This window comes from Gambusia affinis, linkage group LG16 (genome assembly GCF_019740435.1).
Source record: "Gambusia affinis linkage group LG16, SWU_Gaff_1.0, whole genome shotgun sequence".
Taxonomy (NCBI): domain Eukaryota; kingdom Metazoa; phylum Chordata; class Actinopteri; order Cyprinodontiformes; family Poeciliidae; genus Gambusia; species Gambusia affinis.
The window spans coordinates 8,597,460-8,616,885 of NC_057883.1; the positions used below are offsets into that span (position 1 = coordinate 8,597,460).

Consider the following 19,426-nt stretch of genomic DNA (forward strand, 5'->3'; position numbering starts at 1 on the left):
ACTGTATTTGTGTCCGGATCTTAGCTTTTGCTTGTAGCTGGTGACTTACGGAAAAACGCTGCATTTTCTCTCGTGATTCTCTAATAACATAAATTTTGAGTGTTGTAAAATAGCTTATAAACTGATCATACTAAGGAAGTCGGCACTACTGCAGATAAAGATGTGAGATTTCTGTAAATTAAAAGTGAAAAAAAAACCTCATACTTTGGCTTAGTTGTGTTTGAGAGGAGAAAATTCACAAAAAAAAAAGAAAGAAAAAGAAAAACTGCTTGGTTGTTTCTTTAATCAGAATGCTAGAATAAAACAAACTGGTGGCCCAGTTTTTTTTTTGGGTGAGAGAAGTTCTGAACTACACAAAGAACTGATCAAAACTTCTTCAACAGGACGGAATAAAAGCTACAAACATGTGACTAGTTTTTTTCTATGTGTCTGAGCCAAATGAATGACAGACTGTGAATCCATAGTTTGACTTTCCTTCCAGTCACCACATCTACAGCATCAGTTCAAGGTGACGTTTAGAGCCCAAAAAAATTTATCATGTGCAAAAATGTGAGCTACGTCCATTCTCTAGCACATTGTTTTACACAACCTCTACAACGCCAACCCAGTATGGTGAAAACCCACAACCAGATTGTGGTGAGTTGGTCCATGTTTTTTTTTTTTTTTTTTTTTTTTACCATAATTGACTTGGCAAATTAACCCTAATTGGTCTGTTTTTAAACCCAGCAGGTTTTAGTGTGTTAGGCATTTTATAGATGAATGAGAAAGGGTGTGAAGGAAGTCAGTCAGGAAATCAGACTGTTTGCTAAAATCTGTCAAATGGAGACATAATTTCCATGCATAGTGGAGTGAATGAATTTTAGGTTGGAATAAATCTAAATATATATTTAAAAAGAGAGAGATTATTAGAATGAACAAGAGAAACATCCTAGGCAGTGCTTTTGGTAGCGAAATAAAAAAAAAATTAAATAAACAAAACAAACTCCAATAAAAACTACCTATTTCATCCCCTGAATTAAACAAACCAGGGCTCCAAGGTAGAGAAGAACTAAGCCTGAATTTGGTTTTGCCAAATCTCTATCATGTCCTGTTGAGATCCATAACCACATGCAAGTACAATATTTAGAAACTGAACCTTGTGCACAAAAAACATGCTGGACATTCACCAGACAGTCACATTTAGGCGCAGGCGTGGACCATGAGCGGACGTCAGAACACAGTTACATACGTCTGCACTGCACATGTGTTCACAAAGTCTTTGATTCAAATATACAGACCAAAAAATAAATAAATGAAGAAAAAAGATGACTGTACAGTCCAGAATCTGAGACACGGAATCAAATGAATCTGCATGTTTGTTTTGGCTGGGCTGTGACTATAAAGCTTTTGAAAGTTTTGAACAGAGACGGGAGGAAACTGATATGGTCATGTAAGATATTCCAGCTGAGCAAAGGGCTGGATGATATAGTCAAAATGTCATACGATTTTTTAATAGTAAAATCAAGAGGAAAGATTTTCCACGCAAATGCAGTTAAAGAAAAACAAAACATTTAGACAAGAGAACATTACTACAAAGATATTTTTCAGTTTACCATAAAACTTAATTTCAAAGACAAAAGCGACACCACTGAAATAAAAAAGCACTTTTTCTACTCAGTTGTGATGTAGTGGTACACAAATATTATATCATGATTAGTGGGTTCGGTCTGAACACAAACTGAATCGGGTTCAGATTATTCACAATTCATCACATTACCAATTTCATGTAATCTAACATTATCAAAATCTATATATTCTCAAATGGCTCCTGGCAAAATGCATATTATCCCGGCAGCCCAGAAGATCAAAACAGAAAATGAGGCAGATATTAAAACATACACGCGTCCTTTGAACTGTTTTCTGAGTAAAGCTGTGTTTTAGTGACGGTTTTATTTTTTTATTTTATTTTATTTTTTTTACATGTGCTCTGTTTCATCCAGGTTTTCTTTCCATTAACCTTGAGATGTAAGCTGAAGAAGCTGAAGACAGTATAAAAGATGAACAGTATCAAGCGGGCAACGGGCAATTATTTTTGAGAGATTGTTTGGCTTTTGACCGCTGCAGACCACCGCTCAGACGTTTCTTCTTTCAAACTTCGAAGTCTTTAATGTCAATGTTACCACCACCTGTTCGTGAAGCACACCTATTAATTTCTATTGGTTTTTTTCCTGATAGTTTAATAAACTGTAGACATTCGCTTTTTTCCAACAATATAGAACAAAAGCCTCTAGAAGTGACGCTTTTGGTACTACAATGCTAAATTCTAATTCTTCACAATTTGACATTGTTATATCACCACCTCTAGCTTAGAGATATAAAAGACAAGAAACTGCATGTTTCAATGTGTGCAAATGCCAACACTTGCAGAACAGGGATAGTTGCTAACTCTTCATGATTTTTGAATATGTTCATTTCTGACGCAAACTTGCTTAAAGCTAGATAACTGGTGGTATTTTACAGCTATATACAGCTTTGACTGCTAAATTTTAATTTTCTTTGAAAAGGAAAATGGTTGAGAACATTCAGTCCTTGCGATAAACCAGATCATTGTGATGTTCAAGCCCTGGCCCTAAATATGACAGTAAGTTCATGAAACACAAAGATGTCTTCATTTGCATAAGTACGTTACTTTAACATTTCCAAAACCGCAAAGAAATTATTTTTGTTTTTCAAGCTTTCGATGATTACGGTAAGGGGAGGGGGAGGGCAGGTGGGAGGGATTTAGCGTGGCATCCTTAGATTTAGTGCATTAGACAAATAAGGCTTCCCTGAAAGGGACCAATGCAGCAACAGGGGCGCGCAAGGAAAATGTAGAGGGGCAACAATCGGGGCAGACAGCAGCACCAGAAGCAATTGAAGGAGCATCCCCTACCCCCAGTCTCATAGCATAACAGTGTGCTATTTGGTTGTTTGTAAAAATCCCACTTACTGTATAAAGAAATATCTCTGCATATGTTTCTCAATGCCTTTTTCTTTTTTTTCTTTTTTTTCCATATAAAGCTCTTTCTCCAACAAGTGCTTGTCTTTTATTTTTTAACTGCAACAACAAGCCCACATTTTGAATGCAATAATTAAATCTCTTTGGGACGTTGAGACAATTGTCTGTATATGCAACATACATAAAAATTGAAAAAGCACAGGAGTAAAAGTGTAGTCCATTTACTGTAGTCTGGGACAACACTAGAGCTGAACCGCCAGCAGCAAAATAAGTGCTGGTTACGAATCAGATGACAGATAGCAGAGACTATTAAATCAAAACGTAGCGAGCGAATCGACAGACCATAAGCAGATTGCTGTTACATTTCCAGAGTGCAAACCAATCTTTGGTGGCCTATTACTCGCGACTCGGAGAGGTTACTTTCTGCTGACGTGGCCCGATTGATATCAAGAGGGGAGTAAGATAGTAAATGAAAGATGAAAGAGCTGGGCTGGAGAAGAAAACGTCAGATGGAAATTTGCAAAGATAAAGCAAAGGAGAGAAGAGATTGTATAAATAGGAAGGATTCGATTTCAGTTTCTCTTTTCTCCTCACCAATAGAAAAGTTAGCCAAAAGAGAGAATGAATTACTTACAGGTCTGACATAGAGAAAGAACCTCATACGCTCGAATACAAAAGCACACGGAAAACACTGCAAGTTGCCAACTAGGATTCAACCTATTCTCTAATCTCTACAACTTGATTGGCAATTCACGTTGCACATTTTGTTTTTGGTAGCAGGTGGGTTGATTTCACTTCCATGCGAGGGAATAATAAAACGTATTTTGAAAATTAAAATTCTGAAGAGCCCACTGAGTGCAAACACAGAGAAATTCACATAAAACTCAAGTTTGAGTGCACTTACTGTACAATGCCTTGTAAAAGTATGTACACTTTTCTTTTTTAACATTTTGTAAACTTCCACCTTCTGTATTGTATTGAGAATTTGAATGATAGACAAATACAAAGCAGTACGTCATCAGGAAACATTAGAGAACAAACAGCATCATGAAGAGCAAGAAAAATGCCAGGCAGGGCAGAAATGAAGTTGTAGGAATGACTTAAGCATTTAAAGATTACACAAAGATTCCATTGTTCAAAAATGGGAAGAATGACACAAATGCAAACATTTGAAGACTTGGCCACAAACCTAACCTAGCAGGGGAGTATTATCAGAGAAGCAGCCAAGAGGCCCATGGCAAAAATGAAGGAGTTGCAGAGACCCACACCTCAGGAATAAGAATCTGCTCAAATGACAACTATTAGCTGAGAAGTCCACAAATCTGGCCTTTAGGGAAAAGTGGCGAGAAGTACTAAGCACTAGGAAGTCCCATTTGCAGTTTGCCATCAGCCTTAGGAGACACACCAAACATGTGGAAGATGGCTTGGTCAGATGAGGTCAAAATGTGTGAACACCCCTCTGCCGCTCCACCCGCCCATGGTGAATAATGTTGGTGGCAGCAAAAATGATTTTCTTTAGCGGAGCACATAAGCTAGAAAGAGTTGAAGGGCAGTGGGTGGAGTTAAAAAAGGAAACCTGAAAGTGAACCTGTTGAAGGATTCCAAAAACATAAAACAGAGGGGAAAGACTCCCCAGCAATCCCAGATTTTCCAACAATCCCAGCCAGAGCTGCAGTAGATTGGTTTGACAACAAATTCTCTGTCACTTAAAATCCAAATGAAATAGGGTGAAGCCTGTAATTGGAACATATCAAAGTATGGAAAGTTCAGGGTTTGTGAATACTTTTGCAAGGCACAGTACAACAGAACGCACACTTACACAGGCCAGAAAAGAAAAAAAAAAGTCAAAGTAGAGAACTGACACGACCAGAAAAACACACATAGTTGATGAAGGCACTATTACAAGCAAAGTCCAAGTACTAGTCGTCACAGAAAACATCGACACCCTTTGCCCCAAATCCCCGGAGGAAACCCCTCAGGCTAGATGTTCAATTTAGGACTAAGAATGTGTTTTAGACAAATTATTCAGGTTTTTCTACAAAAGCTGAAAACAGATAAATTCAGACTTTGCCATCGGAAGGCCTTTGTGTTGATTCTACTGCCATTATAGTTTCCTGTCTGTCTGCCTGTGCTGGAACAGGAAGACAGTTGCTGACTCATCTTACGACCCTCTCATCACCCTTCTTTTCTCTTCTGTGCCAAAGTTCTTGGCTAAACAGTTAAGTTGCTCAGTACAGTATGTCAATTCTGCACTTTGTCAGCAAAGCACAAATCTCTCACTTTGTTCACACTTTTCTCACATGCCCTCCTTTGTTTGGGAAGTTGACTAAAGAGTCTGGATCTGTGAAAGCGTGAAGACATTTATGTCCACATTTGTGTGGGGGCAGCATCCCAAGCGAAGTCGACTAAGGTAAAAGACAAACCGTTCTACTAACCAAAAACCATCTAGCCCGGGGGGTTTGACACATAAAACAAATACAAGCATGCAAACACACTGGCACGCCCGCAATCAGTCATGCACTCACACACGGCTCCCTCCCCCTCCCCCAGGCAGCAGACAAGGCAGTACATTCAATGTAACACAGAAGTCAGTCCCTTCAGAAGTCCATGGGATCCTCCTCCGCAAGGCCATTGTTAGCAATGGTTCTGCCTCCACCCTTTGATGAAAGCCCATCACTTTCGGGTTTCGCCTTTGGAGGTGGAGTCGCCTCTAAATCCCCACCGGGTGCGCCCCAGGCGTCAGTGGTGGGCGGGTAGAAATCGTCGTCAAAGCCGCAGAAGCCTTCGTCCACGCCTTGATCGTAGCGCTGGTAGGTGGAGGCATGCACCTCGTTTTCTCTGGCCGTGATCTCCAGAGTGCTGTTCCACATGCCGTAGCCGAAGTAGATAAGCACACCTGAAAGGATACATGGAAACATCTCGCTGAACATAAAAGAAACAAAGTAATACCCCATATGAAAGAGTGTGTGTTTTCCACTGATGTCTAAAATGCTCGAGTATAAAATTTTGCACACAAAAACAATCTGCGATCGTCAAGCAAATCTAGGTTTCATGCACAATGAGGAGGTGTTCATTTTTACTGAACGCAAGATCAGTTTTTGTGATCTGCTATGACCACAAAAACTGAAAGGCAAATTAAAATCAATCTAATTATTATTTTTAGGTTTTTTTTACATTCCTTTGAACAATGCAGTAAGACACTTGTAAAGAAGGATGTGACAGTTTAAACAAGTTGCATATTTAACACTTTGTTGTAGCTTTTCTTACATCTGTAGGAAGCTTGTGATTAGCACTCCACCACCTTTGGTCACATTACAATCACAAACTTCAATGTGTTTTAATGGGATCTTATGTTGCAACACAAAGGACATCAAAGTGTGCGGTTTGCTACGAACCAGATTGACTGCACAACAAACAAGTGCAACAAGAAGGTTTGGTAAAACATAAATTTACTTTTTTGTCCTTAACGCATAATTTGCACTGCACATTGTCCGGAGCAACCACTTTGTGTTTGTATGAAACAACATGAAGTGGGGAGGCATTTCTTCAGCACAAACTGGAAAGCTGGCGTAAACTGATACAAAGTTGGACTGAATGAAATACAAGGTAATCCTGAAAGAAAGCTTGGAAAAAGTTGCTAAATTATTGTGATTTGGGCAGTGAGCAGGACAACGACCTCAAACATACAGTTATATAATGGAATTGCTTAGATCAAATCATCACCTTTGTTGAGATGGTCTAGTTAAAGTCCAGGACAACATCCTATCAAGACTATGTGGCAAGACTTAAACATTTCTGTTCACAGGTGGTCCCAGTAAATCTAAGTGAGCTCAACGTGCCACTGGGTTGTGTACACTGCCAATAAAATACAATTGAGTTTACGGCTAGAACATGATCAAATTTGAGAAAACAAGAAGACTAGAGAAAACTACGACTTTTATTCAATAATATTAATCGAGGAATTGCACAGTTTAAAAAATTAGCTTACAACTGAGGAAGAAATGAAAAGAAAACCTGATACGCCTTTGTTCCGGCTAAAAAAATATAAATGTTTGGGTTTCTTGGCAAATTGAACCATTAAATGAATAATTCTGTTATTGGAAGTAATCTGAGAAGAGTTATTGCTTGAAACCAAAACATTGCTCTTATCTGTCCTGGATAATACCTGGATTCTCTCCGCATTGAACCTTTTTCTGGCAAACAAAGTATTTGGGAAAGTGTCTGCTTACCAATGAGGCACCAGATTGAAAATCGAATCCAGGTGATGGCAGATAGCTTAAGCATGAGGTAGATGTTGACCAGCATGGCTGAAGCAGGTACGAACGGCACGCAGGGTGCCATGTAAGGCAGCCGCTTAGGGTTTTCTGGCTGCTGGAGGATAATGACGATCAGCAGGGCAATGAAGATGATGAGGAAGATAAGTAGCAGCAAGGCCCACCAATGACCCTCTGTGATAAAGTTTGCTCCTGAAACAGACGGAACAAATAGTGATTGGATGTTGCAGTACCCTTGTACCTTGGACTACAGCATTGCTGATTTGTTCTTACCAAAAATGATGAAGGAGCAGAAAGCGAAGAACAAGACGAACAGCAGTAGCACACACACGGTGACGGTTTTCCCCGTGACCGGAGTTGGCCTGTCCATTTTTCCAGGGAGGCCTAGACGGATTCGCAAGGTGTAGTAGTGAGGTCCGATCAGCTTCTTGAGCCGTCGAGACATCCCTCCTTCTGACTCCTCTGCTTCGATGCCGGTAGTCATATCCACTGTGCCGTAGTTGGGATGGCTGGCGCTGTACGTATTTTTATCCGGTTTCCCAATCAGCATCTCGTTGTCGCCAAGCGATGGCAGGTTTTTGGCCCCGCAGGTGTTGGTGGTCTGCCCTCCGTACTCGTCGGCCTCGCTGGTCGGCGAGCAAGCGTCTTTCTCGCACTCAGCCAGAATGCCTTCCTTTTTCTTCTTGTTCTGCTCCTCAGAGAGAAAGTTTACAAAGCCGTGGATGTCGCCCTCGGGTTGGTAACGCAAGAGGAGCACGCAAAGGCTCACCTGTGCAGAGAGAGGGAGAGAGAGAAGTTTGTTTCTTTCATAGACAGAAATCAAAATCAAAGACTGTTTTGTGCGGTTGTGTTACACTAAAACCCAAGTTTTTTTATATTATTACCTCTTAAGTTAACATACACATACAAAAGCAATCCTGCATTTGTTTTAAATTATTACAGCTGATTTTTGCTGATATTTTATTGGCCCCACACAGATCAAAATGTTCCCATTGCTAAACTCAGTTCAATTTGCATACCATATTTGTATACTGTTATTGTGTCTTGTACCTTTATACATTTCAGCATTTAAAAATGACAAACTTCTGTTGTTTTGATTGGGATTTTATGTCTTAGACAAACACAGAGTAGAACATTATTGTGAAGAGGAAGCAAAATAACGCACTTATTTGAAGGTGCTTTGAGTTGGCTTATCACAAGAAATTTTCAATAAAATACAATAAAATTTGAGTCTGTGGTGTGATTAAAAAAGTGAGGACAAAAGCAGAAAAAGAATGCATCCTCTTTTGTGGTTAGATATTGCACATATAAAACATGTTCCCAGCACTGGCACTTGTCACTCACTAGAGTGTAGGCCAGCAAGGTGCCAATTGACATCATCTCTATCAGGTCTCTGAGGCTGACCAGAAGGGACAGAAGGGCAGCCAGAAACCCAGACACTACACAGGCCACAGCAGGGGTCTCCGTGTATGAAGAAACGTTGGCCAAGAACCTACACACAGAGTGGTAAAGATACAGAAGATATGTCATTTCTCCAGACACGAAAATTAAACAACATACAGTAAGAGCTTAGACTTACTTAAACAGAAGACCATCCCCTGCCATAGCATAGATGACCCTTGGCATGGGGAACAGGGACCCCAGGAGGGACACAGTGAGTCCAGCTATGGACCCCACAGCAACTATGTATTTTGCAAACATGCAGCCATGCAGGGAAAACATCTCCATCAGCGGGGCATCTGTGTCGATTTCATTGTATGGGACCATAAGCGTCAGTATCACAGAGACCTGAAGGAAAGGCACAAATATGGTGTTGCCATTTCATGAGAATGCTACAGCCTTTAGCTTTTGACAAAGATGAGGACGTTTAGCCATTTTATATGCATAAAATACACAAAAGTAGAGCGACAAACCATCAAATTCTTACTGAAATATGAAGCAAAAACTTTTCATGAAAGAGAAAATGTTGCAAGGTCCTGTCTTGACTCAGTCGAAGGACATTTTATCAGGCTCTGGCTGCTGCTGAATGAAAACTACAGACTTACAGTTTGGCTTTACAGTAATATCGTGCTCAGCTCTCCCCATCGCATGCAAATTGCTCATTAGTCATTATTCGGTCTCTTTCTGTGTGTGTGTCTGTATGTTTTTGTCCTTGCATCTGATGTGTGAAATCACGCAGGGCCATCTGTCACAGTTGCTGTGCTGCAAAAAGGCTGGATTTGCATAGCTGCTCCAGAAAAGAAAAAGAGTGATTAAAAAGACGAACCCCACACAGCTGAAATAAAGAAATGTTGTTTCAGTTAGAGATTTAGCCCCTTGGCAGGAAATGCCATTAGCAAATTTTTCACCACTGCTCTTTCTGGAAACTACTAATAGCTCAGTGAGAATGCATGTTGGATTCTAAATGACAGCACTGTGCACATTCATCCGTACCTCTGATAAAAATGTTAGACAAATTGACAGGTATAATCTCACCCTGAAATTATTTTTATTTTTTTAATTCTTTTTGTTTCAGGGCATTTATTTAAACATGACAAAAAACAGGAAACAAGTATTCTTTTGGTAAAAAAAACTCACTTGCTAGCATTTATTACATGTTCTCATTTACTTTTTTTTTATATTACTTAACTATTTAAGTTGATTAAAGTAATAAATAGGTGCTTTCTGTTTCTCTGGAGTTTAAATATTGTGTAGGAGAAAGGCAAGTTGTTTTTTTAAACAACTCTCCAAAACAGGAAACATAAAAGAACAATAAGGAAGATCTATGATGCCCATAGTAAATCAGAAACTGGTGGTTTAACAATAGGTGCTGTTTTAATCTTGCCTACATCCACAGCCAGAGCAATAATAAAAAAAAAAGTTTAAAACAACCAGAACACCGGCATGTTTACCTCATCACCACACAAGTCAAGGTGGTTCAAATGAAATACATGAATAATGTTAGAATAAAAATGTAGAAAAGCGGTTTATGCCTTATCAGGTGTTATGACATGCATGGCTGTGCAAAATATTAACAGCTGGGGTGATGCATTTAATTTTATGACTGAAAATTACATCAGAAATGTACTTCAAAGTAAAAATTTCCAGAATTTTCAGTGTGACGTTATTCTACTGTAATAAAACCTGCTGAGTCTTTAGCAGAGTGTCAGTAAGTCTGGCGACACAATTATTACTGATTGATTTATTGTATTCTTAGGTTTGGCACCACAATTGAACATAGTAAATATTAGCAAAAAAGACTTCCATCTCCTGTTTTACATTAGATGCATATGTAATAGCTAAAAATATAGTTGCTAAAGATAACTGCAACTGATTGGAAGGACAATTGGGGATAATGCTCTGGAGCTGTGCACTTTATGACCGTTCTTAAAAAAATAATTACTCTTATAATATAAACCTTCAGACAAGCTGGGGTTCAATCTTTGGATTTTTTTTTTTTTCTCAGCAATGACGTCCTCACCAGTAAACAAAGATTACATAGGATCTTACTTCCCCTAGCAAATGCAATCGACTTTCTAAAGCATAAAATCGTCATAGTTATTCCCTAAAATCAAGATTCATTCTAAAAACCTTCAGTCATAAGAAAACGCATCGACCCATCATGTTATGCTATGATTGTTTCAGTAGATATTATCCATAAGCCAATTAATTTTTACAAAACAACCAATATTAGAAAGTATTTACTATAATACAGCCTTCTTTTTTTTTCACGAAAAAGTTTAAAGAAGACCTCAGCTGTCAAGCTTAAACTCAAATTGGATTCATTGTTTTGTAAAAGAACAGTTTGTCCCTGACTACCTTGATGAGTTATTTAATAACAACAACCAAAGAATATGATTCTGAAAAAGTATACCTGGAATACTCATCTGAGAAAAAACTGAAAAGTAAGAGTTTCTACCATTGTTAATGAAAAAGTTAGCTACAGTCTGTAACTCAAGCATATTTCAGAATATCTGTCTCTAGGGAAATGAGTTAATAGCTTTACTCTAGATCTACAGTAACCATCATGGGAGCAGGAAAGTTTCTCCCAGATACCGACAGCGTGAGGCAGATCAAAGAAAGGCAAAGGTTAAAAATAGGGGAAAATCATTTTTCGAGCTCATGGCAGGGGTAATGTGTGGAAGCTGATGTGACAGTGAGACATGATCTAAAGCTGATGTAATCTTTGCTTCAGGTAAAATTTGAAAAAAAGAAAAAAAGAAATCTTGTGTTATAATTGGTCGATATTCCCCGGAACCCACAGCAACATCCACTCACTGTACAAAAGGCAACACTAAGCTGTCTGAGCTGAATACATGATTGTGGTGGAGATGCGCACTCCCACATTCAGCGTGCAGTGAGAGGCTCTCTTCTTCTCTCTGTCAGGAATACAACATTCTGGAGAACCGTCAAAGTTTGTATCCATGGGACGACCAACAGGAACTCAAAGTAAAAGTTGAAACTTTAGTGTGAAGATCAGGAATAAACATGAATTTATTACTGGAAATAAAACATTGCTTTGTATATAAAAATATATTTTTTTTAAAACGTAGGACACCCATACACCTATGTTTTCCTATAATATTTAGACGTATTAATGTTGTACTGAGACATACAAGTAAGGTTAAAGTGACATAAGTAAGCAGTAAAAATAAAGACTATTCTTTTCTTCTAACAACTGTACAGTATGTCTGTTGTGGGAAAAAGTTAGAATAACACATTTTGATTTCATTTAAAATTACACACTAACATAACACCATAAGTGGGGATGATTAGAACATCCGTACTTAAACTTCTTAGTTGAACTTGGCGTACTCATTCCTATTGAAATGGGAATGGCAAACTTGGTGATATTACGGTTTTCAGAAGAAAACTTTGAAGGGAATAATATTTTTTTTTTTAAATTCACTGCATAGAAAATCCTCAAGTGGAAGAAATAGAAAACTACATCATATTGTGCCATATTATCATAGGTAAATCATATTGACATCTATTTATAGCAAAGTCTTATACGAAAACTCTTTAAACTCACAGTAAGAAAAGAGTTTGACTGCAGCAGTGATGCTCGATAAAGAAAAGAAAAAAAGTTGAGTCCAAACTACTCTTAGAGAATTACAAATTGAAGTAACTCACAGAGACATAGGCAGTGAGGCAGGTGATGAGTGAGGCAGTGATGGCGTAGGGGATGGAGGTGTTGGGGCTTTTGGCCTCTTCTCCTGTTGTAGCGATGATGTCAAACCCAATGAAGGCATAGAAGCAGGTGGCTGCACCCTGCATCACCTGTAACCAAACAAAAACAAAGCGTAGCTCATAAAAAGATGACTGGCCCTGCATGTACTTGGACATTTCGGATTGTATACACATTGTCACTCGCATCCATGAGCACCCGTGGTAAACATTGTTAAAAAAGATCTTATGATGAAATCGGGTTTTTACTGCAGAATCAAAATCTCACGCAGAAAAGATTTTTCACACACGTGAGCCAACATTACTTTCCAATGGATGTAAGTTACTTTACTGCTAAACCAACCTGCAGTATTTGTTGCTGGAAAAGTCTGCAATGTTGTGATGGACAGAAAATGTCCAAGAATCTCTTCCAAAGAATCAAATTTGAAATAGTCTCATGCTAATTATGGAAACTTGGTTACAAAAAAAAAAAAGCCACTCTTTGCTGAAGTTCTCTAACACAAAGCTTTGACAATTTGGTACCATCCTTGACTGTGTTCACACAATGTAAAATTAAATAAATGGCTCTTTTCCATTAAAACACTTGTTGTGGGTACCAGTAATCATGCTTTGGATGATTTTGTCAAAACAATTTTGAAATCCAACAAGAAATGTCCCCAACTGATCAAATTCACTCAAATTACAGATATGACTTTTTTTATTTTACAATTCTTTCTCTTTGAAATTATACCACTGTATTACAAAATACATGTACAGTAAGGCTTCTTACACATGTTTACCAGTGTTGCCGTGATGCAGATAAGTGTGGCTGCGAGTGTGCATGCATACCCCTGACCAGCCAAAGGGTAGGAATCTCCCTTCATCCCAGTTCTCTCCGTTGACAAAGAACAGCCCAGCAATCATCATGAGAACCCACACGATCAGGTTGATGATGTTCAGTGCATTGTTGAAGCCAACAGAGTTCTTCACTCCCAAAGCCACGATCACTGTCACCAGCAAGGCTATCAGAAGGGCCAGCAGATCTGGGTATGACTGCTCCCCTTTACCTAGAAATAACACACACACACATGCACCCCAAAGCATTATGATGTATCAATGTATTTCATTAGGCAGCTGTGGTAACAACTAGAATAAGGACTCCATATAAAAAACAAAAAGATGGACATGATTTTTTTTTTCATATAAGGGCTGTAGCAATGTGCTAGCACTGTTGTGCGGCAGCATAAACGTCCTGCGTTCAAATCCAGGGCCTTTCTCGATGAAGAAAACTTTTTCTACATCCTCTAAGTTCCTCCTAACATCCTAAAGTATGTATGGTGAGCAAACTGCTTCCTGTAAGTTCTCCTTTGGTATGTGCGTGTGCAGGTGTGTGTGGTTTGTCTCGTGTGCTCCTGTGTTACCCTGATATAGACTGGCAACGTGTAAAGACAGCAGATACTGTGTGAGGATATGTTATCCTGAATAATAAATAAAATACAGTTGATGCAATTCTAAGAGTAGAATTTTCCAGAGGTAGACTTCTAAAATTATAAAAAGACATTTTGAGTGGAATAAATGTGCTGTTTTATCCTAGCCTCTAAATTTGTTTTTAACTAATTAGCAATGCAATAAAATTAAGAAATTGCAAAATTGACAGTGAAAGATTATATTAGGCACTGTATGTTGTCAAGAAGTTAACAAAATCTGCTATAATATGTCACAACATTTACTTTATTATATTTGGCAATAAAACAAATCCATAATGTTTTAATTGAAAGGCATAAAGAGAATTGTTATTTTGACACAACTTTTTTGAGTGCATTACAAAAAAAAAAAAAGCAGCAAACAAAATTTTATCTTGTAATTACTTCATGTGTAACACAAATCTTTATATTTGTGTTGGACAGACATTTTAAAAACCCCAAATTAAGAGTACATTCTCAAACATGATGAGTCTGTTCACACGTTTCTCCAGAACTATTTATTTTTAGCAAAATTCCACAACTTCCCCAGGGCGGGGAGGAACAATTCACCAGCTGGAAAGGGAAACAACACTTTTCAAATAAACCATGGAACAGCTGGCCATGCTGCAAGCCATGTGATCACTCCCACCATGTTCTCAGTGTCCACTGGTAAATTCAACTGGGCCTACCAGAGGCATGTGCAAAGGGAAGGGCACTTCATGGTTTAGCTGTTGAGCTAAGGTTACTTTGGGTCAGATGGTGGAACTGCTTTTGTCTGGCTGTGCTCATCGTCAAAGTAAGAATCTGATAAGTCAGTGACAGTGAGGCTGACAGAGCAATGGTTCAGAAACAAAGTTGTTTGCACCAAAGAGAGCAGCCTTCTTCACATGGCTTCAAACTGGAGCCATGTGGAAAGCTATGTTTGAGGATTTATTTTCATAATTCAAGATGGAGCAGCAGATGCTATTTTTCATTAGGTCTTGGCTTCTATGAGTGGCAGTAAGATGCCATAAAACTACTCCTGCCAAAATTTATGTTTAAAAAAAAAAAAAAAATCTCAGCTTGTATAGTTTTGTTTTTTATCATCAGGATCCAAAATATTTAATTTGGACAAATCCAACCAAGAAATTTCTGCTTTTAAGTACACAAATAGCACCAAGGGAGAGACTTTCCTAAACCTATCCAACCAGGACTGTTTTATCTGCCATTCCAAGGACTTGTTTTCTGATTCCCTGACAAAAAAATGCCATATCTTTGATAAACATTTTATAAACCAAGCCTGTTGTTTCAAATGAACACTGGGCTGGATCAGTCTGTGTCTTTTTCAGAACTGGGTTAGCAAAGATAACAAGCATAAGGTGGAACCTTGAAACATCTGACGTCAACCGACAAACTGTGTGTTATGATTGCCCTGCTTCTATATTTCCCAAATATGGCAAAACTAAAAACTGAACCAGTCCCTATCATTTCCATTTCATGAAATTCATGAAACAGCCAACATAAAATAAAACCAATGAAAACAAAAAAAATAAATCGCAGTCAAAAAGAGCCTCTCACCCAAGCCGTTGAGTGTGCCAATATGTGAAATCATGAAGTTGCTGATGCTGTGATTGGCCAGAGAGTCCGCCATGCTGCTGAGAGCCGACGCCCCCGCCGCCGTGCCGATCAGATACTCCAGGATTAAGTTCCAGCCGATGAAAAAAGCCACGCACTCTCCCACGGTTACGTAGCTGTATGTGTAGGCAGAACCTGTGGTCTTAGGCACACGCACTCCAAACTCAGCATAACACACTCCTTCAGTAAAGAGAAGAAGACACACACACACACACACACACACACACACAGACACTCTCTCTGATATATTGCAAGGAGTAAAAGGCTGAGTTAAGGGAACTGATTAGAGCTGTAGTGTTATGTTGAAGCATCCCTTGAGGAGCTATAAAATTAAAACTATAATGGCGTTGACCTTGTAATAATATGCACACTTACTGAAGGCTCTTCATGAATCAGAGAGGTTTAATAATGGCATAAATGTCTGCATTGTATTGCTGCTTTGATCACCCAAGTGTATGTAAAAGACAGAGATGGCAAAAGACTGCTTATCCTCTCTCACCTGAAAGTATGGATGCCACAGCTGCGATAATGAAGGACACAATGACCCCAGGGCCAGCCATCTCCTTGGCAACAAGCCCCGAGACCACATACATCCCCGTCCCGACGCAGCTGCCCACACCGAGCGACACCAGATCCACCGTGGACAACACCCGGGCCAGTCTGGTGCCGTGTGAGCTGGTGCCAGACACGGCCGAATCCAGCATGGACTCCACGGGTTTGGTCCTCAGCACGCGCGACGTGAAGGTGTTCCATGCTGCGCCCCACTGTATCCTGCGAGGGTCCAGCTTCCCCGCCAGTCCGCTCATAGCGAGGGCGTGACGTCGAACAGTGGAAGGCTTATGAGGAAGACTGCGAGACGGTTGTTGGCTGATGCTTCAGTTCAAGTTCTGGAAATTCTCTGTAGACGGTGACGTTATTCTTCATCCATGTGGTGGAAGAGGATCGGATTTTCTACCGCTTTCTGCGGCTTTCTTAGCAGTCTAGCGGAAGGCCTAGTTTGGTTCTACCCACATGACGACAGAGAAAGTTACCTGAAAGACAAAAGAGAGACCGTTTACTTTCACACATAGCTTCTGTTACTGTGTGAGAGGTGCTTATATTTTCACAACACGAGCCTAAAACTAAGGCGCACTTTCACTTTGACCGCAAATGATTTGTACCTTAATTAGTGAGCAGCCAAATTAAAAGGCCTTTCCCTGTAGCTCTGTTGCCATGGCAGCTAAGATCATCCACGACAACCGCAGTTCATCATTTCCTTTTAATGTTTGTGCCAGGAAGAGAGAGCAGTATCTGCATGCTGTGATGTTACCAAAGGGCTTAAACGGACATGCTTGTGTAATGTTTACTGAGCAACGTGAGATTAAAATGTTAGTGACAACACTTTGTGACGTCATTGATAAAAAAAAAAAAAAAAAGATAAAAAAAAAAGAAGATTGCTAAAAAAACAACAAATTAAAATGATCACATGCTGATAACTTTTGGTAAAATCCGCTCCATTACTAAATACAATGAAGTGTTTAACTAAAATTAAACAATGAAAGGAACACACGTGTGAAAGCAGATATGCGTGAACATTAAAATGCTGTTAAATCTCAAATAAAACAAAAAAGCAAGAGGAAAAAAATTTCAAAATCAAACTCCAGCAATCTCAAGCTGTTTATTGGTACTAAGAAACTAAATGTTTTATTTTTATTTTTAATGAAATCTGAAGAATGTCCCAAATTAAATGTGATTCTAAATTATCAGATGGTGGCACAGGGCCACCAAAGTGTTTATGCAGCAAGCAGTATGACATAATTGATATCATGTCCTATTAAAACTAAGCATTGTTCAGTGACTTTCAGAGGATCTACTTTAACTTTTACACTTTTCTCTTTTTGCAAATAATAATGAGCGACTTCAATATGACTGCCCTTTAGGCACCGCCATCCATCTTCACATTACACATAGTGGTTTGCATGTAGACCAAAAAGTACAACTTTAATTTTAACTTAGCAAGGCACAGTCTTCTACGCCTTTTCTGTATCCTTGATGTGAGTTTTGATCAACTTTAAGCAGATTAGGAGGGAAATTCTTTATTAATGCTCTGAGCTTTGCATCGTAGCAACTCATCCAAATTTACCTTGGGCCTCTTGATTAAAATACACACAACTAAACTCTAATTACTAAAAAAAAGCAACAAGTGGATTTTGTTAGAATTAGAATACAGTATGTCACAATGTTATGCTTTTTTATTTTTATTTCACAATTATGCAATACTTTGTGCTTCATTGCACAAACTAAAATTAAAATCAGTATTTCAATAGTGTCGAAGTGACAAAATGCGAAAAAGTTCAAGGGGTGTTAACACTTTTGTGAAGGCTTGAAAGCGAATAAGTGGAACGATTAAATATTGCTGAGTAACACTGCTCTATAATTCCTTCCTCTCACAACGTTTTTGTGGATAATGATGAGATTAGGTAGCCTGCTGAAAGGAGAGCTATTACAGTCCTCAATTGGAGCCCTCGTCTCTCACTCCCTCTGAGCGACGCTGGACCGACAATCAGCACTCATTTACTTTAGGCAGTAAACGCAAAGTTACTGAACAAACACTCGTACGCGGCACACCCACGGTGCCTCTCAGCAATGATGACTGCCATTATCCAGCTGTTTAACCGGATCACAATGGGGGCCACTATTGGAGCTGCGCTCAGTGGAAGCACGGGCATGTGAAGCGGTAGAAAGGGCTCCGAGGGTGAAGTAATGTGAGCGTTACAGTGAGCACTGAGTGGAGTAGGAACACTTCCACTGACACAAAGGGCAACATATGCACATGGTAAAGATGAGCTTACAAAGCAAGCCAAGTCAGCATATTTACACAGCAAAATAAAAACTGAAGTGTTAAAATAAAGTTCTTTTTTTAATAACATAGTATGATCTCGCGCTAAAAGTGTTTGACCTTTGATTTGAGATGATTTATGAGATGTATTTTATATGTTTGAAAGATGGCAGTAAATTTTTATTTGAAAAGTCAAAGTATTTTGGTGAAGATTTTCTAACAGTGAAGCTTTGCAGGGAGCTTTTTACCTATATTGCCACTGAAAGCCAAAGGTATGACTTGTTAATCAAATACCTTGAGATAAAATTTGAAACATATACATTGAATGCATTAATAAATGCATCTATTGCAATGTTTTGGTAACTTATTAAATGCATAACAACATAATATTGTCTTAAATTAAGAAAATATTAGTTTTAAGAGCATTTATTTTAGACAGGATTTTAAAAACATTTTGTTTCTGTTAATAATCTGGAGTTAACCCTGGCTGGACAGTTGATAATGCCATTGCCTTGCAGCAAGAAGATCTTGGGTTTGAAACCTGGAGTGGCGTCTTTCTGCGTGGAATTTGCTTGTTTTCTGCATGGACTCCAGCTTCCAGTTAACCAATCAGATGTAAGGGTCTATTTGGTTTTAGTAGTGGTTTGTCAAACAAGCACCACGAGATTTAGAAATCACATACTTTATGTCACTAAATGTCGGGAAGAATCAAAACTAACACTAATCAGATTCTATTTGATTTATTTAACACATCATCAGATAAGGTACTCAAATGCTTTATAAAATGCTGTCCTTTAGTGTCTAAGCAGTTGTTAGTCGCTAAAAGCAAAAACATATTCACTCTCATAAAATACAGAACAGTGAAAATCTAACTGTATGCCATGTATCAATCTTAACAACAAAAAACCCAACACCAATACATTTTTCTCTAGCTGAAACACAAACCATAGGATGACAGAGATTGGGTTATAATGCAGCTCTCCGCTGGGCAGCCTGTGACAGAAACACCCACCTAAACATTGTTGTAGACTGGCGTCTCGCCCACCTTTGCAGTGGCACACCCTGAAAGCAGGAACTGCATCCTGCCAGACGATGTGCTCCAACACAGTGCAAAAAGCCCCAGTCTGAAGGATCC

The 19,426-nt window shown here is 38.9% G+C and overlaps 1 protein-coding gene across 2 annotated transcripts in view; it reads right to left on the reverse strand.

The window, feature by feature from the left end:
* Positions 1–636: 636 nt before the first annotated feature.
* slc7a14a (solute carrier family 7 member 14a) overlaps positions 637–19,426 on the reverse strand; it is a 29,141-nt gene continuing 10,351 nt past the window's right edge. For both annotated transcript variants that reach the window (XM_044143849.1, XM_044143851.1), the window contains exons 2-10: positions 15,973–16,504; positions 15,417–15,653; positions 13,246–13,463; positions 12,364–12,510; positions 8,831–9,039; positions 8,596–8,743; positions 7,525–8,020; positions 7,207–7,443; positions 637–5,873 (exon numbers count right to left, since the gene is read on the reverse strand). In XM_044143849.1, the coding sequence (XP_043999784.1) occupies positions 5,575–5,873; positions 7,207–7,443; positions 7,525–8,020; positions 8,596–8,743; positions 8,831–9,039; positions 12,364–12,510; positions 13,246–13,463; positions 15,417–15,653; positions 15,973–16,279 (2,298 nt within the window). In that variant the 5' untranslated portion in view covers positions 16,280–16,504 and the 3' untranslated portion in view covers positions 637–5,574. The remainder of the gene's footprint in view (positions 5,874–7,206; positions 7,444–7,524; positions 8,021–8,595; positions 8,744–8,830; positions 9,040–12,363; positions 12,511–13,245; positions 13,464–15,416; positions 15,654–15,972; positions 16,505–19,426) is intronic.